This window comes from Podarcis raffonei, chromosome 3 (genome assembly GCF_027172205.1).
Source record: "Podarcis raffonei isolate rPodRaf1 chromosome 3, rPodRaf1.pri, whole genome shotgun sequence".
Taxonomy (NCBI): Eukaryota; Metazoa; Chordata; class Lepidosauria; order Squamata; family Lacertidae; genus Podarcis; species Podarcis raffonei.
The window spans coordinates 15,880,478-15,904,744 of NC_070604.1; the positions used below are offsets into that span (position 1 = coordinate 15,880,478).

Sequence of the window (24,267 nt, forward strand, 5' to 3'; positions counted from 1 at the left end):
AGACTTGGCAAGCAAATCAAGCAGGGGTGGCAGTCCCTGGAACATGCATACATACATGTATCCCAATTAGTTCATATCCACACCAGCAGTCATATCACCCATTTCGTTGCAATGTGGTTTGTTAACCTTAACACCTGCTGAAATCAATAGTGTTCCCACTGAATGAAGACATTGAACATTTTATGCACAATGAAAGCATTGTAGCTATTTTGAGAATCCTCAGAACCCTTTGCTTTGTCAATCAAATCCTTTGTGAGCTGGAGTGGTGGGAAATCTTATTATCAAAAAAAGGTTTCCCCTTCTATACCAAATCCTAACAGCAGGCCCTTAATCTAAAATTACTCCAAATGACTAAATTACCCTTCTCTGGTGTTATATGAATGTTAAGCCAATTGTTATAATATTTGAAATTGGGAAAGGTGTCATTAGTGGCTTAGGAAATTAGGCCAACTGGCAAACAAGCTACATAAAGTGTATTGACTTCCCTGATATACTGGGTATACTTTTCTCTTCATGGTGTAGGCATGAAAGAAAAGGCTAATATTAGTGCCTTGTACATTAATACTAGTGGCGCGCTGGTGGCACTGTGGTCTAAACCACTGAGCCTCTTGGGCTTGCTGATCGGAAGGTCAGTGGTTCGAATCCCCATGATGGAGTGAGCTCCTGTTGCTGTGTCCCAAATCCTGACTACATAGCAGTTCAAAAGCACGCCAATGCAAGTAGATAAATAGGTACTGCTGCGGCAGGAAGGTAAACGGTGTTTCCATGCGCTCTGGTTTCCGTCATGTTGTTCAGTTGTGCCAGAAGCAGTTTAGTCATGCTGGCCACACGACCTGGAAAGGTGTCTGTGGATAAACGTAGGCTCCCTTGGCCTGAAGTGAGATGAGTGCCGCACCCCATAGTCACCTTTGACTGGACTTAACCATGCAGGGATACTTTACCTTTTTTTAATAGTAGTAGTAGTAGTAGTAGTAGTAGTAGTAGTAGTAGTAGTGGTAGTAGTAGACAGCCTTTGGCCAGGTTATTTGGGTATTTTTTCTTTAAGAACAAAAAGACCATTGAGGCATAAGTTTGCATGGACTAGAACCCACATTGGCAGATACAAGAAGTCACTTTCCTTTGTCTGCTGTCACAGACACCATACAAAGCATTTGCTCACAATGTATAGACTCCACAACCCCCCTTTTATCCATGTACACAACTGCCAACAGATACCATTTCATCAATCCCGAGAAGTGGATGCTAGTTCAAGAAACCCGATTGCCACCACAATAATTGCTGCAACTCTCTTTGTTGTCTTTGCCACAACAGACCCACAGGCATCGCTTTCCTTTTTAAAAAAAAAGAAACACAGTATAGTATGTCCACAAGATGGCGCCTGAGACACGGACATTTTAAAAATGTAGAGCAGTTTCTAAGGGTTATGGTTAAGGGCCAAATAAACCATGTGTGTCCTGAATTTCAGACTAACAAAGTTGAAATGGGTATGTGTGGTGGTCACATTCTGCCAAAAGATGCATCATTCTTTGCGCTACGATGCAAATGGCATTTATGTATTTGGCAAGGTAGCCCTCTTCCCTTTCAAATCATGCTACAAAGAAGGTACACACACACAGAGAGCGTTCTCCAACTGCAGCCAAATACACACACACACAAACACACACACAATTTTTCTGTTTCAGAATTTAGAATATTCCTTTAAACAACCTTAACATATCAATGACTTCCCTTCTCTTTCCAAGGTTCATTTTGCGTAGCATAAATCCCTGCATATTTTATGTAAACTAAACCATTATTACTTCCATCAAATCTTGTTTACACTGTTAAATTTATCTTAAAGCTGCCAATGTTTTCAAGTGTACACAATTCCCCCCATATATTCAATGAACATTTTCCAATCTTCTTTAAACGAATGTTCTTCTTGTTCTCTTATTCTATAAGTTCGATGTGCAAGCTGCGCATATTCCAACAGTTTAAGTTGCCACTCTTCTTTAGTTGGGGCTTCACTTGTTTTCCATTTGGGGGCTAACAAAACACGAGCAATTGTAGCCAGTTCTCTTTCCCCTCCTTACAGCAGCAGAGAGAGAAAGTCCTTCTCTGTGTCATTTATCAAAGAGGCATGAATATGTAATCATAATTATATGCCTAGCCTTCAACATTTCAGATCTGAATACCCTGATTTATACCCATTTTCATGCAAGGTATCACAGCAACCACCATCATCAACTTTGCCCAAGGACCTGCTCCAGACAGCTGTATGCTGTACTCTTGTTTGACTCTGCAATAGCCTGTCATGCAACTGGTTTGAAAGCAAAGAGTATGCTTGTTTATTTTGGGGTTAAATATTTAGGAGAAAGGGACGTGGGTGGCGCTGTGGGTTAAACCACAGAGCCTAGGACTTGCTGATCAGAAGGTCGGCAGTTCGAATCCCCACGACCGGGTGAGCTCCCGTTCCTCGGTCCCAGCTCCTGCCAACCTAGCAGTTCGAAAGCACGTCAAAGTGCAAGTAGATAAATAGGTACCACTCTGGCAGGAAGGTAAATGGCATTTCCGTGCGCTGACCCAGAAGCTGTACGCCAGCTCCCTCGGCCAATAAAGCAAGATGAGCGCCGCAACCCCAGAGTCGGTCACGACTGGACCTAATGGTCAGGGGTCCCCTTTACCTTTATTTAGGAGAAAAACACAGTCTCTAGCATTTATAGAACCTGAGATATGAAGCAAAATGTTCATGTGCCATTCTTCTCTTGCGCTTTGGTGAGAAACAACTTACATCTGTCAGGAACGACACCTGCACTGTGTTTCAAACAAAGATGTGCTTTCCAAAGTCCATATTCCCAGCATGTTTGAACTCCTGTCTCAGCGATATCTACGTTTGCTTGGTCATGTCTACAGAATGAAAGGTGTCAGGATCCCCAAGGATGTGCTATACAAGAAGCAGACTTCAGGCACCGGGCCTGTTGGCAGACCAACTCTGAGTTAACAGAGACAGAAAGGTTGGCAACATCAACCCAAGGAGGTCTGCCTGGCTCCTTCATTATATACCTTTAGGTGCCAGGCAAAAACATTCCTCTTTAACCAGGCCTTTGGTTGACTGAGATTCAATGCCCTTTTAAAATAGGGATGCGGGTGGTACTGTGGTCTAAACCAACCTAGCAGTTCGAAAGCATGCCAGTGCAAGTAGATAAATAGATACAATTGCGGTGGGAAGGTAAACGGTGTTTCCATGCACTCTGGCTTCCGTCCCGTTGTCCCGTTGCACCAGAAGCAGTTTAGCTGGTGGACAAACACCAGCTCCCTCAGACTGAAAGCAAGATGAGCGTCGCATCCCACAGTCGTCTTTGATTGGACTTAACCGTCCAGGGCTCCTTTACTTTTTACCTACCTTTTAAAATGTGGGTGTTTTTTTTTGGCGGGGGGCATTATTGGGTTGTGTAGTGTAGTATGGTGTAGTGGTTAAGAGCGGTAGTCTAGTAATCTGGGGAACCGGGTTCGTGTCTCCGCTCCTCCACATGCAGCTGCTGGGTGACCTTGGGCCAGTCACACTTCTCTGAAGTCTCTCAGCCCCACTCACCTCACAGAGTGTTTGTTGTGGGGGAGGAAGGGAAAGGAGAATGTTAGCCGCTTTGAGACTCCTTAAAGGGAGTGAAAGGCGGGATATCAAATCCAAACTCTTCTTCTTCTTCTTTTATTTTGATTAAGTGTTTTGTGTTTTTATTTTGTATTTTTATCCTGAGGCCTGCGGGTATCGGGCGGTATGCAAATTTAATAAATAATAATAACCCTGCAGTGTGGGAATCGCTTGCAGATGGCCGCAGAGCCTGGAGACAGTCAGGTTCTGCATTTACAGCAGTGACCAGAGGAGGAATGACAGCTGGGAGAAGCCCAGAAAAAAATAAACAACATGGTACGCTTGCATCCTGCCCACCTAGCAGTTCGAAAGCATGTCAAAGTGCAAGTAGATGAATAGGCACCGCTCCAGTGGGAAGGTAAACGGCGTTTCCGTGCGCTGCTCTGGTTATCCAGAAGTGGCTTAGTCATGCTGGCCACATGACCCGGAAGCTGTGGACAAACGCTGGCTCCCTTGGCCTGTAAAGCGAGATGGACCCCAGAGTCGTTCGCGACTGGACCTAACGGTCAGGGGTACCTTAACCTTTACCTTACACTTGCATCAGCACAACCAGACGCCTTCATCTGCCCCAGCTGCAACAAAACATTTCTCTCCCCTGTTGGTCTTTTCAGCCACAGCAGGCCCTGTAACTCTGTAATGGCTTGATTTCATCCCTGAAGGTGCACTCTCCCAAGACAGACAGATGCTAACCCACCTGCTTGCTCCACACCTTCTGTGTTTTACTCAAATCATGCCGTTGCCCATAAAACTACCTTGACCCACTCACTCCCAAAATATTGCATACACCAAATTTGACACAAATACAGTGCATGTTCAAGGATGAAGAACCAGTGACTATATTGATGGTGGCCATTTATTATATCCAGCATGAGAGGTCCATGCCACTGAATACCACTTTCTGAAAAAGTTAAGTTGGGAAGAGACAGGTCTTGCTTCCGAGCATCTCGTAGGCATCTGATTGGCCACTATGAGAATGGGTCTATCGTTGGTACTTCACTCCCACCAAACTGGCAAAAATGTATAGGACAAGTAGTAAAACTTGTTGGAAATGCAAGGAAAAGGACGGCAACTTCTATCATATGTGGTGGTCATGCAATAAAATAAAAGAGTTTTATCGGTTTATAATGAGTTAAAAAAGATGTTTAAGTATAGTTTTCCCAAAAAGCCGGAAGAATTTTTGCTAGGCTTGGTGGGAGAAGATATTAAGAAGATTGACCAAAGACTATATCTGTATGCAACAACAGCAGCTAGAGTTTTGATAGACAACAAGTGGAAGTTACAGGAGATGCCGACGATAAGAGAATGGCAGATAAAGCTGGTTGAATATGCTGAAATGGCTAAATTGACACACAGAATTCGGAATCAGGAGGAGACAAAGTACCAAAAAGAATGGAGTAAATTTATGGTTTATATTAGTGAGAACTGTGCAAATATGAAAACGTTGGCAGGAATGAAGTAAATCTTATGTCATGGTGTAATTTTTAATTAAAGAAACTGTGAATTATAGATTGGAAAACTGGTGGAAGGGAAGGACGGAAGTCAATGGCTCTATGGAGCATAAAGCAGGATATATGTAATAAGACGTGATGTTTTTGTTGGTTGGTGTTGGTGTTTTGAAACTTCAATAAAAATCATAAAAAAGAGAGAATGGGACGCTGAATCAAATGGAAAGGTTGCTCTGCCACTGAATCTTGATGTTCTCCAAAGTGCTAAAAATAAAATCCAAGACTTTTCTTCATCATCTGAAATGATCCACTGAGGTTTGAAACTGAATTCTTTCCAGGATTGCAAAGCAATGTTTGACAGGCATCCAAAAAGCCTGGCTGCTAAATAATGAATAGCACAAAAAGCGGCTAAGTGCTGACATGACAAAATGCCTCCCTTCTCGTAGTCTCCTTCTTTCTCCTTGAAACATCTAGATACCACCTTGTCATACACTCGAGGCAGCTCACGACAATAATTAAAATTGCAACACAGCCACAAAACTATATAGCACATTTAAGTAACTTAAGCATTCCAAACTGCCCAACCTCAGCCGTATCCATGCAGGTAAAATTGTTGGCGTCTCTTCGCACAAATCAGATTTAGAAAATGCATTACAGGCTCTTAATGAAATCAGGGCATTGTCTTTCCATCCACATCTAATTCATAAAGCTTTGTCATTGGGCTTAGCCAATGATTTATTGCAGCTTATAAGGTTTTTCCTTTTTTCTGAAAACAGAAGTCGACATATCCTTCCCCTGACCCTCATATTTTTAAACCTACCAAATAATTAAGGTTTCTTTTGCATATCTGAAGAGGTGAAGAGGTTTCCAAGGTGTTGTTCATCCACGTGAAATCCATTACAAGTCTAATTTCTGTCCAATTCAGATTGACTCTTGAATTATTGTCACATTAAGCCTAGAGGTATGTGCAAACAAGGTTAGAAAAGAAGCTGTAATCAATTGCATACTGCAGAAACAACATTAATATTCACTTACAATCATGTTCATGTTGCCCAGGAATTGTGTGCTATGTAAAAAGCAACTCAGCTAAATATGGTAGCACATAAATGGTCCATTTATGTTGTAAATCTAGTCTCTGTTTCTCCCTTTGGAATTATGGAGGGATGAATCTTGTCAATTTCAGTTTCTCTCTGTCGGCCGTTTTTCTGATTGATAATTCAGTTTGTCACATTTCTTCACCAGTTTGCATTTCCTTAAAAAAAGTCCTCGTGTAAATTCATTAGCGCATTTCTCTCAGTAGGCCACCATTTTGTATGGCATTCAGACTAACATTGGCATATTGGTAAGCAATTCCCCCTATATGCATTTGATATTTTATTTTCACAGCTGCATTTTTATGTACACCTTCCACCAACATACACATCTTCATACACAATTTATTTCACTGTGGGACAGCATCACAACATTTGGAGAAGTGTGAATTTTGACCGAGGTTAAATGGACGCAATTCAAATCATCTTCAGACTGGACCAGGAGTGGAGGAGAGAGGAATTTGGCAAGACGAAGGACTGCTAATTACATCTGGCAGGAGTTTATAAATGTGACTTTGTTTTTTAACTGCGGACTGAAGAAAATAATCCCCAGAATTTTAATGGCAGAGATAAATGGCGGAGCAGGCATCTTGTCAGGAAGTTATTTATAGCCCAGCAACTCCTTGAACAACTGAAGGAATGTTTTCAAAGGAGTGGGATGTGAATGGACAAAGGACGGTGGCAATAAATTATCTCTACACTCCATGTTTGGGAACAGAGTGCTAGAAGGACTACACACGTGAAATCAATATCTATATGTTTGCGAAACAACAAGGGTGCTGATTGCAAGAGAACAAGAAAGGTCAGCTTTGAAAATGGATTAAAATTAACAGACGGATGAGAAGGTGATTAAAGAAGAAGAATGAAGTGGAAACATCAGGAAGCAACAGACACATGATTGTAACAGAAGCGGGAAAACTATGGTTTTTTTAAAAAGTTGTATTAAATCTTAATAACTTTGATCAATTTGTTATGATTTGGAAAACTAATAAAATTAATATATATAAATATAAAAAAATTCAGAGGAGAGCTGCATTTTCTTTTGGGAATTGCAGGTGAAAATGCAAACTGAGGTAATTTTCTCCTCATCCCTATTTGCAATGGATGGTTTCCACACATTCAAATTCTGCATCTGCACATCATAAGCTGAGCAAGCTCCACCAGTCTCTCTGTGTTACAGGCCTAGTCAGCTTCACCCATCACTCTTGAGATTTCGAGAAGGTTGTAAGCATCTGGGGACTTCAGTTCTTCAGACGTGAGAACACAGTGGTCACTGGAGTCCAAAGGAGGCCAATGATGACAGCTGCAAAATAATTATAATAGTATTCAAAATGGACAGTTCTAAGGTGGTGCCCAAACCAAGCACTCTTTGTCATCTTCCCTTCAATTCTTTTCACTCAGTCCCAGAGCAAATCTTGTCGCTTTTCCCCACACAAATGTACACACTCGCCGCAGGCGACCTCTCTTCCTTAGACATGGGCACGCAATTTTCACTGGAAGCCAAATGAGGGCAATAAAGAAAGCTGCAAAAGAGAGAAAAAGTAGAAAACATACGTCTGCTCTAAGGTAATGCCCTGGTTAGCGTTGTGTGTCACCTCTGTCATTTCCCTCACTGTCCCAGAGAGCAAATAATGTCATATTCCCCATACATCTCAACACCTGGCCCAATTTTGGGCGGCTGGGAGTAGGGAATGGTGGGAAGGAAAAGTGGCAAAAGGCTTCATAAGACAGCTAGGTTTACTGTAGGCTAAAATAACTTGGCCAAAGAGGTGAGTATTCAGCAGAAAGGGAGAAATGGGGAAAGACTCTATTCACGAAGGAGAGAGTGTTGGACAATGTCAGACAAACCAAGCCTGAGTCACTAAATGGCTACAAGATTTTGGCCATATATGCCCCATACTTTTGAAGCATCATGAGTTTTTTTTTCTGGGGGTACGCAGGGGTACACATACTCCTAAACATTTTGTGAATCTAAGTTTGGCCTCATTGAGGGACAGTATTTCAATATGAATAGGAAATTGAGAGTAGCCCTAAACATTTTTATTTTTTTGTAGAAAAAAAGCACTGACTATGTTAAAACTTTAGGGGCGCGGGTGGCGCTGTGGGTTAAACCACAGAGCCTAGGACTTGCCAATCAGAAGGTCGGCAGTTCGAATCACCGCAACAGGGTGAGCTCCCATTGCTCGGTCCCTGCTCCTGCCAACCTAGCAGTTTGAAAGCACGTCAAAGTGCAAGTAGATAAATAGGTACCTCTCCGGCGGGAAGGTAAACAGCGTTTCCGTGCGCTGCTCTGGTTCACCAGAAGCGGCTTAGTCATGCTGGCCACATGACCCAGAAGCTGTATGCCGGCTCCCTCAGCCAATAAAGCGAGATGAGTGCCGCAACCCCAGAGTCGGTCATGACTGGACCTAATGGTCAGGGGTCCCTTTACCTTTACCTATGTTAACACTTTAAACAGTCATGGCTTCCCCCAGGAAATTATGAGAGCTGAGGTTTGTTAAGGGTGCTGAGAGTTATTAGGAAGAGTGAATTCCCCTCACAGTAGGACTACAGTTCCCGTCATAGGAGCCAACTCCTAGGGGCCGAAGAGTCTTTGGCTACCCCAAGAAAATATTTGAGGGGGCCAGCCCCCCTCCAAAGTCATTGGGCATTGCTGTTCAAATGGTGTGTGCGTACCATGTCATGTGATCGATTATGCAGGGTGGGGCTTACCTGCCCCCACCCCAATATTTTATTCAAATTGGCACCCCTGGTTCCCAGAGTTCCCCATGAAGAGCAATTGATCGTTAAACCACTCTGAGAATTGTAACTCCCAAGGGAGCAGAAAAGACTATGTATGTGACTATGGCTGCACGATCGCTACTAGCCCAGAGATGGAAAGAATTTAAAGTCCTGACCAGAGAAGAATGGCAGATCAAGTTGATGGACTATGCCGAAATGGCACAAATGACTGGAAGATTCAGAAAGCAGGAAGACCAAAATTTTAATAAGGAATGGGGGAAATTGATCGTCTTTCTTAAAAACCAGTCTAAACAGCTAAAATTGGAGATGTAAAAGATTTGGATTATTTGGATTATTATGAAAGATGCAGGAGGAAAGGACTAACAACAGGACCCACAAAGAGGAGCAGGGAACTCCAGGAGATTCATTGGAATCTTGTTTTTATGTTGGATATGTGATTGTAAAATTTTAATTTGAAAAAAACCAAATAAATAAATTTGAGAGAGAGAGAGAGAGAGAGAGAGAGAGAGAATTGTAACTCCACAGGGAAATGGGAGTCTCCTAACAACTCTCCATATCCTCGAAAGTGACTTGGAAGCATGGCTTTTTCCCCCCAACTGAAACTTGCAAGTTCTGGCGCCTCTAAGGAGGGTGCCATTGCCATTCTAGGAGAACAAGGGAGGTGTTCATGGTGAGTTCCGGCACCTCACAAAATAGGACTGCTTGGAAGTGAGCACCATTTGATCTAGTGTTTTGGGAGTGGGGCATGCAAAGGATTGGGTTGCAACCATTTGGAGGAGCAAAATGTCTACTCAAATGAGCCACTGTATACCCTACCACATTTTGTAAGGCCAAACCTTAATTCTCCTCTTACCAGGTGTCAAAATACCATTCTTCTGTTTAGGAGATGGCATCCTTTCATATTCATTTCGTGTCTCTGCCTCCTCTTCCTGGAACGTGACAGCAGGATTCTTCAGCACTCCAGGCATTCCTGCCAAATTTAAAATATTATTGATTATGCAAACTTTTAAACTATATCATAACATAACTCATTCCCTTCTGGGTACAGACTTCAAACTGTTCCTCTGCTGGTGGTGGGGCTTTAAATGGTAATATGTAGGTACTTCATTTACTATAAAAGGTGCTAAGCCAGCTTGATGCATTTGGGAACCTTGAGCTTATTTTACTGAGTTTGTGGGAAAGTCCAAGTCCTGATGGAATTGCTGCCAGATTTCATGCTTAACTTTATAAATACATTTTTTTATTAAATTTTCTGTTCTACAATTTAAAGTACTCATTTTTACATCAGTGACTTTCCATGGTTCATTTTACATATCCCTGCATATTTTACATAAACTATACCATTCAGTTTTCCATTATTCCATCCATCAAAACTTATTTACACTGTTCAATTTATCTGAATGCTGCCAGCGTTTTCAGCTATACACAGTTATTTCCCAAATATTCCAGAAACGTTTTCCAATCTTCTCTAAACATATGTTCTTCTTGCTCTCTTATTCTATATGTTAAGTCTGCAAGCTCAGCATATTCTGTCAACTTAAGTTGCCATTCTTCTTTGGTTGGGACCTCAGATTTCATGCTTAACTTTAAATATGAGGGTTCTTATTTGCCCGTGAAGGAGGAACAGTGGCTGGATAGAATTGGCTGTGTTTGTTTCCCTTTATTTATTGTGTTTGCTGTTTGAACGGTTGTTCATCATTATCCTCCTGTTTAACTTAATCCATCTGGTTACTTCCTCAGAGGCCTGACTTGCAGCTCATATTTACCCACTTTTACAGTACAGTAAGTCTCATTGTGTTTATTGGTGCTTACTCCCAGGTGAGCATTCATGGGGTTGTAGGTATAAGTGTTCATTTATCAACCTGGTGTATGGCAAACAGTACAAAATGCTTTCGGTGGTTTGGTAAACAGTTTAAACACCTCTGCTATAGAAATTGTCTTGAGCCTTTCAAGTGGCGGTGGGAAAAATAAGCTTAGGAAGTAAGCTCTGAGATCAGTGCTTTGGGTTCATGTACCTGGAACTAAAATCTTCCTCTGGTGAGACATTTTATATCAGCCTTCACCAACCTGGTGCCCTCCAGATGTTTTGAACACAGCTCCCACTAGCCCCAGCCAAGCCTAAAGGTGAAGGACCCCTGGACAGTTAAGTCCAGTCAAAGGTGACTATGGGGTTGCAGCGCTCATCTCGCTTCAGACCTTGGGAGCCACGTTTGTCCACAGATAGCTTTCCGGGTCATCTGGCCAGCATGACTAAACCACTTCTGGCGCATCAGGACACCATGACAGAAACGCTGTTTACTTTCCTGCCACAGTGGTACCTATTTATCTACTTGCACTGGTGTGCTTTCGAACTGCTAGGTTGGCAGAAGCTGGGACAGGGCAACTGGAGCTCACCCCATTGTGTGGATTCAAACCACCAAGCTTCTGATTGGCAAGCTCAAGATGCTCAGTGGTTTGGACCACAACGCCACCTGCATCCCATAAATACCCAGTATGGCATAAGCCCCATTCAGGGTTAACAAGTGTTAGCTGAAAAACATTTTTAATTTTTTTTTGAATAGTCTACTAGATCACAGAATCATAGAATTGTAAAGTCTTGCAGGAACAAGTTTCACTCTATGTGTTCTGAGTCTCCCAACAATCAGATTCATGGGATGTCCACACATTCTAGCGATGAAGAATAGGAACGCGCATCTTCCCACATGCACTGGGTCTAGTTCAGACCTTTATAGTTCCTCTTATGTGATTGCAATTGTGGGGCACCGGAATCGTTGCATCACATAATTCTTGATTGTGCTTTTCACTCATCGGCCAGGTGCAAGTTTCTTGCTCAATATCTAAAGGGAATTGCCGATGATACGAATGAAGCCAAACTGAGATATCTATTAAATGATGATGACCCCCTAAGATCACTCATGGTTGCCAGATTCTTGATCAGCGTTCTATCCCTAAAGAAGAGAAACGGACTCCTGTGCGGCTCGGATAATCCCTTTAAACTATGATCTATGTTTTAGGATGTAATTAGGTGATATCACCATTGATGTCTTCTACGAATTTATGAGTAGAGGGCGATGTTTATGTTCAAATTTATTGTAATGTATGATGTTGGTCTTTTGTTTTTGTTTTGCTTTGGTTCTTGTCTGTTTTTTGTAAGTTTTGGCGGTTTTAAATTTGGAGGTTTAAGTACATTATGTTGGTATGGGAAACTGTCGTGTGATGGGCCAATGGCCGTAATAAAGATCAATACAATACAATACCTTTATAGTTTCCAAGTTCAGCATAAAGGCCCAAAGGATGAGGCAATGTGTGCTGAAAATGCCAGGTCCCATTGCTAGTGAAGAATTGAAAGAAACAAGATTTACCAACTATCAAAGAATGGCAGATGAAGATGATGGAACTTGCCGAACTGACCGGGAGACTCCGAGACCAGAGAGAAGAGATGGTAGAAGAAGATTGGAAGAAGTTTAAGGAATATTTGAAAAAATATATGTTAATATTTAAATCTTAGAATAGCTTTGGAAGTGGATATAGGCTGTAGGGTTAGAAGTAGAAGGTAGTGTATTTTAAAATAGTATTATTTGTAAGTGATAAGATGTGATTTTTTTATGGTTAAAGTAAGTGTGATAAAAAAATGGTTAGAAATTATGATATATGTAAACTGCTAAAGATGAAGTAAAGTGAAAATCAGATAGGTGGGACTTGGGGAAGCCCCCCTAACAATGTTTAGAAAAATAAGGATAAGACAAGAATTTGTTTGTATTCTTTGTTTTTCTGTTTGTGTTCTTTATTTGTGTTATAAAATGAATAAAAACTTTGGAAAAAAAATAAAGGGAAAAAAATGCCAGGTCCCCAAACAGATGGGAGCTGACCGTCGTGAAAGAAGGGCATTCCTTTTTACTGTCTGGGGCCACGGAAACCTCCTCTCAGTTGCAGCGAATCCATGAGCCTAAGGATGGTCTGGCAACACACAATGTGGGAACCTTGCTGAAGCTGAGCTGGTTTGGTTCTGGTTGGTACATGAATGGGAGACTGACCTGGGACTCCCCCCGCCTTGAGTTCTTTCTTAGAAGAAATACCTGCATAATTTTAGAATAAAACAGTTTCCAGGGTCTCCCATGAACTTCTAAAGCGGTAGCCCGGACTTCACACTAGCAAACCTTTTCTGAAATGAACCACTTAAAAACCACTTCACCGCCTGTTCTGAGACATATGAATGCAGTGTCAAGATGGCTGCCTTCAATAAATGCTTCTGTTTCAATAGGGCAGGGTATGGTAAAATGTGGTTCTCTAGATGTCGCTGAGCTGTAATTCCCATCATCTCTGCTTGCCAACACACTGGCTGGGCCTGAAGAGCGCTTGGAGACTGACTAGATATGAGAGCCACATGTTCCCCATCTCTGCTATAGAAGTTTGGGTTTCTAAAAAGTTGATGGGAGGGCCTGTGCTTTTGAGGAGGCAACAATACTAGTACAGCAACTTCACATCTTCTTAGATTGAGCACTGCAATTAATAACCGGTTCTAGGGCAGAGGTTTATAATTAAAAGCCGGGTTGGAGCATCAGGCTGCAATTAAAAAATCCACACTATCTGAGCCGCGTTTGTAATTGTCTTAAGTGTACGGAGACAAAGCAGTCACTTCTTGGTTGCTATGCCCTCCCTCCCCCAGCTTCTGTTAGGTTGACATGTTAGGTGTGACAAAAGCTGCATCCCAGATTTTAGATATAGAGAACAGCTCTCCCACACCTGTTGGAAGGGATGCTTTTGCAACTTGGTCTGTTTCATATCTAGCTTCCGGGCAGGACGGCAACCAATACTTTATTTCATAAAAGATTTCTAAACTGCTGCCCTCGCAAGCAAAATGTCCTAAAGGAGCAACAACATGCAATATAAAACCATCAAATTAAACCTGCGTTATACTCCCCTTAAAAATGAGCAGCATAACTGTTATCACATGGGACAGCAATTTACAAAAGGCGAATTCAGCTAAAAAAAAGGCCTTAAGGTTTTTTTTGCAAAAAGCAACAGTGATGGAGCCAGGCATGGGAGGAAATTCAGAACCACCCCAGAAAAATTCCTGTCTCTTGGTATCTCTCAAGCTGCCAACTGGTATCAACAGATCAAAGAGCAGGGCATTAGAAGCTGATCTTAAAGTCCAGGCAGTCTCGTTGAGTCTCATTCAGAAGGATTGAGTGAGTGGTGGCTGGAGAAACGACTCCTGAATTAGGGACGTGCACCAGGGGTGGGGAAAACCATGGACCTCAAGGTATTCCTTGACTATAAGTCCCATCACTGGCCATGCTTGCCTATGTCACTAAATACTTACCAGTAATAGACCGAAAATGCTAATTTCCTTGTGAAGCTGAGAAGACTGTATAGAGGAGCTGTTAATGTATTGTGGAGTTGTTGACAAAATCTCTGGATTGTATCTCGTTTCATTGCTTCATCGAAACCAGCTCCCGGCTGGCAGGTGAAAATAACCCTCTGGCCCCTGAAGTGCTCGTTTAAATATATATATAGATATATATCTTGATGTAAGTCATTCAAAGTACCCCAAATTAGATTTATTAGTGTCAGTGCAGGAACCAGTTCCTAAATGCATCAAAATTAGAAAATGGTAGATGGCCCATTGACTCTGTGGCTTTTCTGACTTGGTATAAGGCATTATATGCTAGAAGGTAAGGTAAAAAGGTAAAGGACCCCTGGGTGGTTAAGTCCAGTCAAAGGCAACTATGGGGTTGAACATTTCATAGAATCACAGAATTGCAGAATTGCAAGGGTCATTTAGTCCAACCCCCTGCAATGCAGAAGTCACAGCTAAGGAGTCTGTGACTGGGTTGCGACACTCATCTTGCTTTTAGGCCGAGGGAGTCAGCGCTTGTTCACAAACAGCTTCCGGGTCATGTGGCCAGCAGGACTGAACTGCTTCTGGCACAATGAGACACCGTGATGGAAGCTAGAGCGCATGGAAACCCCATTTACCTCCCCCCCTGCAGTGGTACCTATTTATCTACTTGCACTGGCGTGCTTTCAAACTGCTAGATTGGCAGGAGCTGGGACAGAGCGACGGGCGCTCACCCCGTCATGGGGATTCGAACCACCGGCCTTTTGATCGGCAAGCCCAAGAGGCTCAGTGGTTTAGACCACAGCGCCACCCGCGCTAGAAGGGTACCCATGTTAGTTAGTTACTGCAAACATTAAGAGATTTGTCACACCTTAAAGACTAACACGACGTTTGTGTGTGACAGTTTTGTGTGTGACTACTTCCAAAGTCTTTCTTTCATCAAAACTTTTCAACGAGTTGCTGGCAGAAATTAGGATTTTATTACCTGACGTCGAATATATTCAGTCAGTCTTTTGCAAGCAAACTCTAGTCCCCTGACCCTGAATGTCAAAAAACCAAATGATCAGAGAGTATCAGTCAGAACACTTTCTCTCTACCCGCCCCGTAAATTAAGGCTTTGATTTGCTATGCAACTGGGTCAATGCATAGGAAATACATTTTCATGCCGCCGGTGCAAGTATCATGGTGAAAATGCTCAAACAGAAAAGAGCGAAGGAGGGGGGAAAGTGGGGGGGGGAGTAGGAGGTGGATTACAGAGAAGAGCTCATCTCTTAGACATGCTAAAGAGGCATTCAAAAGTTGAATGTTGAAAAGACAACCGGACACAGAGTTGGTGCGAAAAGACGGTGTGTGCTGCTGAACTTGGTCTGATTTGCATCAGGAAATCTGGCCTGAAATTATAGGTGGCTGGTGAACCCTTGTTTCACTAGCTGTATCCTGACAATTATTTCCAAACAGTACAGGTGGAAGAAGAAGAAGAAGAGTTTGGATTTGATATCCCGCTTTATCACTACCTGAAGGAGTCTCAAAGCGGCTAACAATCTCCTTTCCCTTCCTCCCCCACAACAAACACTCTGTGAGGTGAGTGGGGCTGAGAGACTTCAGAGAAGTGTGACTAGCCCAAGGTCACCCAGCAGCTGTGTGTGGAGGAGCGGAGACGCGAACCCGGTTCCCCAGATTATGAGACTACCGCTCTTAACCACTACACCACACTGGCTCTCACTGGTGGACAGCCTGTGGCCCTTGGAGTACTTTCAACAGCTCTCTGCGAGTGTTCAGTTCAGACCTTTAGCAAGAGAAATCTAACCCTCTCCTAACAGTGGCAGCGAACAGATGCAAAGTGGTGGTAGGGGTTCTGCTCGAGGTTGCAGCAAACTGTAGACACTTCTGTTGCAAACAGCACCGGCCGCATTCCTGGGGGCGAGATTTTGACACACTCCGGGGAAACTTGCAAAACTAGTTTGAACAGAGGTCACGGCCAAAGACTACAAAGAAAGTGTATCGCATTACAATACTGCCTGCAACTCTCTGCAAAAGCTACAATCTGTCCACAGTCTCCAACCCTCTGTAGAGGAAAACGAACATCTTGGAAGATATGACAACTCTTCTAAAACATTTTTTTCCATTCAAACAAGCTCTTCTGGTCAGAAATATGCAGTATGGGGTGAACTGTAGCTCACGGGCGGATCATCTTCTTGGCACGCATAAGATTCTAGGTTCAGTTCCTGGCTTCTCCCGAAGAAGAAGAAGAAGAAGAAGAAGAAGAAGAAGAAGAAGAAGAAGAAGAAGAAGAAGAAGAAGAAAAAGAAGAAGAAAGCTGGCCCATTTGGGTGAAGGGGGCACTGTCCTCAGCCAGCTTCCACCTGCCTCTTTGTGGACAACCAGTCCTATGGTGGTCCAGCCTGTCAGCTTCCTCCTCCTTAAGTCTCCGTGTGAGCCCTTGTAGAATTCAGCAGGAAGCAGGCAGAGCCAACAAATTCTAATTTTGTCCCCATTAGCTCTAGTGCCACCTACTGTCGGGCTCCCAGAATGGGCACCATACACCACAGAGGTGCCTGAGACTCTATTGCTGCCTGAGACGTGGAGAGCTGCTGCTTTTCAGTTATACCAACCTTCTGCAAGCTGGTGCCCTTCAGATGCTTTGGATGCAGCATGGGCAATGGTCAGGGATGGTGGGAGTTATAATTTAAAACATCTGCTAGGCACCAGGCAGGAGGAGGGTTGGGGCAGACAGTATTAGGCTAGATGAACAAATGCCGCATTTACCATCAAATCTAATGTGCACCTCAATTTTCAAAACCTTGAAACCCCAAAAGTATTTGCCGGAGAATGTAAATGTGCCAACGAATCTAATGCATACCTTGATTTTTGCAACGTAATTTGGCCAAAAAAGGTGAGCATTAGATCCAAGCAAATATAGTATGAAGCAGCCCCCTATGGTCCTATGACTGGTAGATATAAATTGCTTGATCACTGCAGTTCATAGGAGTGCATTTCCAGGTTTCTCCTCCCTCCCCTGTAACCAGTAATCTTGCTTCCCTGCTTTGAAAAAGAGGGAAAGATTAAATCTTTTGGAAAGATTAAAAACAAGCCTCTCAGAAGTTTTGATTCTGCAGTCCAGAAGCACGATACTAGGTGAAAATCAGCTGGAATAAAATTTCTCAATTTTCTGGAAACCCAGAACGATCCCTTGCCATCACCACCACTAAAATCACTGCGCTGTTCATACCCAAACAATGCTAAATTTGGTGAGGATCTGTATGGTGAAACACCACGTTTTGAAATGCAAAAATTAATCCTACTATAAATATGCAGTTTCATCTTCTCAGCTCCCCTGGAAATTGTTTGGGTATTTATGCTTTTCCTCATCTTACGTAAGTAAGAAAAACTATTTTCATGTGATGCGCTAATCTACGAAGTGAGCACGCTGTGTGCCGTTTGTGATTCTGATCTCATTTCCTCAAACTCACTGAACATTTGTGTCAAAGTCAGCAAATGGTCTGTGATCCTGTCTTACATTTCCTGATCCTCAGCAGGTCTTGACCCAGTTCCTACTGTAATCCATCAGAGAACACTCCTGGAAACCATTCTGTTCTAATCTCTTTTTTAAAAAAAATATTAGAACTCATTCAGAAAATCCAAGCCTTTTAATTTCCTACAACCAGGAGCCAAGGTGAGATTGAAATGACAATGGGACCAGGATATGGGAACATTGACATGAACAGGAGGACAAGAAGTCATACGGCAAATACATGGAGCAAACAGATTTCTGTTCTCTTCTCCAGCTGACAAATAGGGACTCAAAGCAGTTGAAGATTTAAGGTGGATACATACAACCAGTTTTTCAAAGGTTCTAAAAACTCACCTTTGTCTGTGTTTGCAATGATGATCTAAATTGGTCTTATAAATCCCAGAGCTGCCATGGGTTTCTTAACTGCTCAAACATTTGTGCCGATGTTATCAGATGGCACCTACATAGTCCTGTCTATATCACAGCATTTCACAAGCACATAAAGGCTGCTGTCTTAATGTTTCCCCAGCTCACACACATATTGGGCATCATGTGCTGAGCATGGCACCTGGAAGGAAGCCTGCAAATGAACCCGAATCACTGAATTATAGCCCAGTTTGGGGTGGGCTTTAAATAAACCTGGCAACTGGCATTGGAGCAAGTTGCTTCCGTGTTATTTTGTTTGTCTATCATATCTAATAATAATAATAATTTATTATTTATACCCCACCAATCTGGCTGGGTTTCCCCAGCCGCTTTGGGCGGCTTCCAACAAAACACTAAAATACAATAACCTATTAAACATTAAAAGCGCCCCTAAACAGGGCTGCCTTCAGATGTCTTCTAAAAGTTTGGTAGTTATTTTTCTCTTTGACATCTGGTGGGAGGGCGTTCCACAGGGCGGGTGCCACTACCGAGAAGGCCCTCTGCCTGGTTCCCTGTAACTTGGCTTCTCGCAGCGAGGGAACCGCCAGAAGGCCCTCGGCACTGGACCTCAGTGTCCAGGCAGAAAGATGGAGGTGGAGATGCTCCTTCAGGTATACTGGACTGAGGCCGTTTAGGGCTTTAAAGGTCAGCACCAACAATATCATATCGTATCATATCGTATCATAGTATCCCACCCTTCAGGGTGCAAATTCCTTCAAAGAGGCTTACAAGTAACTTTAAAATGCATTCATAAAATAATGGTAGGCAGTATCCCAATCTAACATGTCATCAGGAACCTTCCCATATGGCAGCTGGTGTCAGGTGGCCCTGTGAGCAGGTGGAAGGACAATCCAGTTGGAAGGTAGGAGTACCTGATGTCATCCTCCTGTACCAACCTCTTTGTCAAGGCTTCAGGGGATTCTATCTCTCTCCCGGGGGTTGCCAAGAAGCAGAAAAACCAGAAGAGTTCTTACCAAGTACAGTTGTACCTTGGTTGTCAAACACCTTGGTACTCATACATTTCGGCTCCCAAGTGGTCAAAACCTGGAAGTGAGTATTCCGTTTTTTAAACTTTTTTTTGGAAGCCGAATGTCCAGTGGGGCTTCCCCAGCTTCCAACTGGCTGCAGGAGCTTTCTGCAGCCAATCAGAAGCTGCACTTTGGTTTCTGAATGTTTTGGAAGTCGAATGTACTTCTGGAAGAGATTCTGTTTGACTTCCAAGGTACAATTGTAGTTTCTTCAATATTCACAGAAAGAGACGAAGGAATGCAGTCTCTTAGATAATGGCATTGCTCCAAGTGAAGTCCCACCCCCTCAGTCCCTACTATTCTACATCACCCTTGTGCTGGCTGATCTGTGCTTTCTGCCTCTGAGCTTTCTGTTCTACTACTCTCAAGGCACGCCTGGTTCTGGGAGGGGGGTCAGGAATGCTTTCAAGAGACACTGAGCCTGTTACCTGCCTCCCCCTGGTGCTTCTTGTTCCTGCTGCTCCCTCAATATTCCCCAGCTTCTCCTCTCTGCAGCCTCTGAACTATGACCTTCTGCAAACCACTGTTCTAAATCTATACTGTCCTCCTCTTTTTGGGAATGTGCAGGAAGAAGGGGGTGGTCCCAAACATTCCTCCTCAGTCCAGCCCCTGACACTCTTTTCCCTGGGATCCTTCCCACAGGGCAGTTAATGGCAGGTAGCCCTGCCAGTCCAACTGGGGCAGCTTCTGCGGTCTTCTTTGCATGCAATCCCCCCCATCTTTAGTTATTTATTTGTTCAGTTTGAAAACCATGCTTCACCACTTAGCGTCCTCGGGTGGTACACAATAATGCAATTAAAGAGCAATACATTCATTTTTTTTATTATTAAAATTTCTGAAACCTCAGTCGTTACTTTAAAGTAATAGTTAGACATCATGACATCACTCTAGCGGAAGGCAAACATTGATACATCTAGACTCAAACACATCAGTCTCTCTCTCTCTCAAGGGCTTGAGTGATGCCTTCTTTGGTTTATGTTTCTCCTGGAATACTTCTCTCAGGGCAGGTGGTGCTAAGTGGCCCTATGATGAGGTCAGGACAGTCCAAATGGAGTAGGTGTGAGCACCTGGTGTTAGCTTTCCCTGCCTCCCTTGAATTCTCGACACCTTTTTCTATAGGGCAGTTAGTGGAAGATGGTCTGGAGGCAGGAGGGGACAGTCCACCTGGAGCAGGCTTAAGGTCTTCTTTGCCTGTCTCCTCCTCTTTCTTTGGACTCCTTCCCATACAGAGTTGGTGGTACAGTCTAATTTAAACTTGCAGGCTGAGGGTGGGCTACATCTCCTAGCCTGAAAACTAGTTCAGCTCTGCTTATAGAGAGGTTGCAGGATCTGGTTCCTGGTAGATTGAGAAGGCAAGGCTCAACGGCATCTGTTTGTGGTGCTTTGGCACAGGAGATTCTGCGGTAAGACAGAGAAGACATTCAGACCAACTGGGAGAAACGTATCTTTGAATTTCATGAATATCCCACCTTTCTCCCATCATGGAACTCTGGTGATTCTGTTTGGGAGCTCAAAGGGTTTCATTATGGAACTCAAGGGATTCCACTCTGGAACTAGATTTGGGTTCTCGTGGCCTCCCCTCCAATCAAGGGACTGACCAAACACAGACCGGCTTAGTTTTGGCCAAGTGGTGACACCATGTACTTTCATGCACAGCTCAGGACCACAATACCTCAAGGACCGCCTCTTTCCATATGAACCTACCTAGACCCTGAGATCATCTTCTGAGGCCCTTCTTCATGTGCCTCCTCAAGAGGTCCAGAGGGTGGCAATACCTCCTCTGCAGTGGCTCCCCATCTGTGGAATGTTGTCTCCAGGGAAGTTCTCCTGGTGCCTTCATTGTACACTTTTAGGCGCCAGGCAAAAACGTTCCTTTTTAAGCAGGCCTTTGGTTAATCTGATGCACATCCTATGCCCTTTTAAAATATAGGGTTTTTTGGGGGGGGACTATTCGGTTGTTGGGGACACGAGTGGCGCTGTGGGTTAAATCACAGAGCCTAGGACTTGCCGATTAGAAGGTCGGTGGTTCGAATCCCCGCGACGGAGTGAGCTCCCATTGCTCGGTCCCTGCTCCTGCCAACCTGGCAGTTTGAAAGCATGTCAAAGTGCAAGTAGATAAATAGGTACCACTCTAGCAGGAAGGTAAACTGCTCTGGTTCACCAGAAGCGGCTTAGTCATGCTGGCCACATGACCCAGAAGCTGTACGCCGGCTCCCTCGGCCAATAAAGCGAGATGAGCGCCGAAACCCCAGAGTCGGCCACGACTGGACCTAATGGTCAGGGGTCCCTTTACCTTTACCTTTATTGGGTTGTTGTTTTTATTTTTATTATGTATTTTGTGGTTTTGTATATTGATTTTATTCTGTGAACCGCCCTGAGACCCCCGAGTATAGGGAGGTATCTAAAGTCAATTAATAATAATAATAATTATGATGATGCAATTTGCCTTGGGTTACATCTTTTCACACGTAATATAATATGGCATGGGATACAGCTTTCATGCACAATAGCATTCTCTGTCTCAATGTGCACACCAAGGAGGACATAATGATAGATTATGTATGGAGAAGAAAGAAGTCCCAAGGCAGAGAGAAGAATAAGAGAGGATTCTGGAGAGCTAGGCCCAGTAAAACTGTAGTCTTCAACCAGAAGCAGTCCTATAAAATCAATGGGATTGAGTAGGCCCTGAGATTATAAACAACCCAAGCTACTTTAGGAAATACCTTCCCGAGAGAGTGGACTCTCAATGAGGGTCTGCATCACTGCCTGGTTCTTTTCCTTACCTGCTGTGAGTTGTGTCACCCTGGTGTTTGAGGAGCTTTTCTTCTTCAGCATAGACGCCCTTTCTCCCTCTGAGGAACGGTGGACCTCCAGCAACCCATAACCTGCTCGGTCTAATTTCTTCACAAGCATCCCTCCGATGGTGCTTCGAGAAACCAGGCTCAGGATTGCTCTCCATTTCAGGCTGATTTTCCTCTTTGCTTTCCTCTTTGCTCTCTTCAGCAGCCCAAAGGAGAAGTGGAAGATCACCAAGCTGGAGAGGCTCGCAAGGAAAAGGCAGCCAAGCACATAAAGGACAAAGGAGAGGGCGGAGGCCAGTGTTAAATCTGCAGCCATGAGGAACAGCTGGTGGGAGCCGGTCGCCATCATCCCAAAAGGACTTTCCTCTTTTATATACACCTCAGCTGCTTTGCTCAGAAGTTTGCAGAGAAACCTTCTGGGAGGTGCACTGTATGCAATTAGGTCATTATAAAGCTAGCTGGCCTCTTGAAACATTGAAGAGCAAGTCACAGCCCTGCTGGGAGGGTGAATCATCCTTCTAGCTATAGCTGCAAAACAGCATTTCAAAACCACACTTGCTGCAGAGAGTGCCAGAAGGGTTTGCCATTTCTGACATTGCTACACTGCGATCTGTATTTATGACTTGCTTGGCTGAAGTCCAGGAATTGTTTCCACAAGGGAAACAATGATCTGTCTTTATTACTGGGAAAGTTTTACTTTCTTTCATTCCTTCTCTCTCTCTCTCTCTCTCTCTCTCTCTCTCTCTCTCTCTCCCTCGTTCTTTCTTTCTTTCTTCTTTACAAATGCCTTTCTCAAAAACATGTCACTTTCTGATTTGGAAAAATGCACTTCATTAAAAAGGACACTGCCCTGATACTTTACAAGAAGGCAATATATACTGTTATAAATAAATCTAAATAAATAAATAGACCTGAACTGTGTATTTTGACACGTGTGTGTGTGTGTATTCTGCTAAAAAATACGGTGCCTCTCAATTTGGAAAGGGATTCTTTCAGAAGCTCTTTCCAGTCAGCTAATTCAGGAAGTCTAGAGAGACATTTCCCTTTTTCTCTTGTAATACAGTCGTACCTTGGATCTTAAGTGCCTTGTGAGTTGAATGTTTTGGCTCCCAAACCTTTGAGTACCCCCCCCCGGGGGGGGGGAGAGCACATCCTGTAACTCTCCAATGGTTTGACTTTACCCCCAAATGTACACTCTCAACACAGATGGATTCCAACAATATATGCAATCATAACCAAGAAAAACAAAGTGGTTTTTTTTAATGTTCTTACTGATTGACACTTACTGTTAATGCTTTTTTTCTGGGGGGGGGACGCAGGGATATGCATACCCCTAAACATTTTGTGGGGACGCGGGTGGCGCTGTGGGTAAAAGCCTCAGCGCCTAGGGCTTGCCGATCGGAAGGTCGGCGGTTCGAATCCCCGCGGCGGGGTGCGCTCCCGTTGCTCGATCCCGGCGCCTGCCAACCTAGCAGTTTGAAAGCACCCCCGGGTGCAAGTAGATAAATAGGGACCGCTTACTAGCGGGAAGGTAAACGGCGTTTCCGTGTGTGGCTCTGGCTCGCCAGAGCAGCGATGTCACGCTGGCCACGTGACCCGGAAGTGTCTCCGGACAGCGCTGGCCCCCGGCCTCTTGAGTGAGATGGGCGCACAACCCTAGAGTCTGTCAAGACTGGCCCGTACGGGCAGGGGTACCTTTACCTTTTAAACATTTTGTGAATCTAAGTTTGGCCTCATTGAGGGAAGTATTTCAATATGAGTAGGAAAATGAGAGTACCCCTAAACATTTTTTTTTTTAGAAAAAAAGCACTGTTTACTGTTATTCCTGCAAAATATATAGAGCAAATGTTTTTAAAGCCAAATTTCTTTTTTTGAATACTCAAAAGATCGTATCTCTTGCTGAAACATTTAAATACAACAACAGCACCATCTATTGGCCACTGCTGTCTGTTATGAAAATGAGCAAAATGACATACTGTATATGTAATTCAATATGCTAAATAAAGGTAAAAGTTAAAATGTTAAAGGACCCCTGGATGGTTAAGTCCATTCAAAGGCGACTATGGGGTTGTGGCCCTCACCTCGCTTTCAGGCCAAGGGAGCTGGCGCTTCTCCACAGACAGCTTTCTGGGTCATGCGGCCAGCATGACTAAACCGCTTCTGGAGCAACGGGACACCGTGACGGAAACCAGAGTGCATGGAAATGCTGTTTATTTTCCCGCCGCAGTGATACCTATCTATCTACTTGCACTGG

General features: G+C 43.6%; 1 protein-coding gene across 4 annotated transcripts; it reads right to left on the minus strand.

Annotated features, from left to right (window-relative positions):
- Positions 1-5,288: 5,288 nt before the first annotated feature.
- LOC128410020 (uncharacterized) lies at positions 5,289-22,712 on the minus strand. Of its 4 annotated transcripts, none has more exons than XM_053380651.1 (3): positions 21,996-22,704; positions 9,760-9,876; positions 5,289-6,028 (listed from the first exon to the last, which is right to left on the minus strand). In XM_053380651.1, exons 1-3 carry the CDS (start codon positions 22,360-22,362, stop codon positions 6,018-6,020), a joined length of 495 nt encoding a protein of 164 aa, XP_053236626.1. In that variant the 5' UTR covers positions 22,363-22,704; the 3' UTR covers positions 5,289-6,017. The 4 variants fall into 4 exon arrangements, with proteins under 4 accessions (XP_053236626.1, XP_053236624.1, XP_053236625.1 ...); XM_053380649.1 differs by lacking the exon at positions 5,289-6,028 and adding an exon at positions 6,435-7,687 and having other exon boundaries at positions 21,996-22,712; XM_053380650.1 differs by lacking the exon at positions 5,289-6,028 and adding an exon at positions 6,435-7,467 and having other exon boundaries at positions 21,996-22,702.
- Between the last annotated feature and the right edge of the window lie 1,555 nt (positions 22,713-24,267).

Bases quoted from the DNA above. Each gene is read 5' to 3' on its own strand.
- LOC128410020 (XM_053380649.1), bottom strand. From the start codon at position 22,362: ATGATGGCGACCGGCTCCCACCAGCTGTTCCTCATGGCTGCAGATTTA. The intron at 9,877-21,995 runs GTAAGGAAAAGA...TAAATTTGGCAG, and splicing joins GGTGACACAACTCACAGCAG to GAATGCCTGGAGTGCTGAAG. The intron at 7,688-9,759 runs GTAAGAGGAGAA...TCTCTTTTGCAG, and splicing joins GAATGGTATTTTGACACCTG to CTTTCTTTATTGCCCTCATT.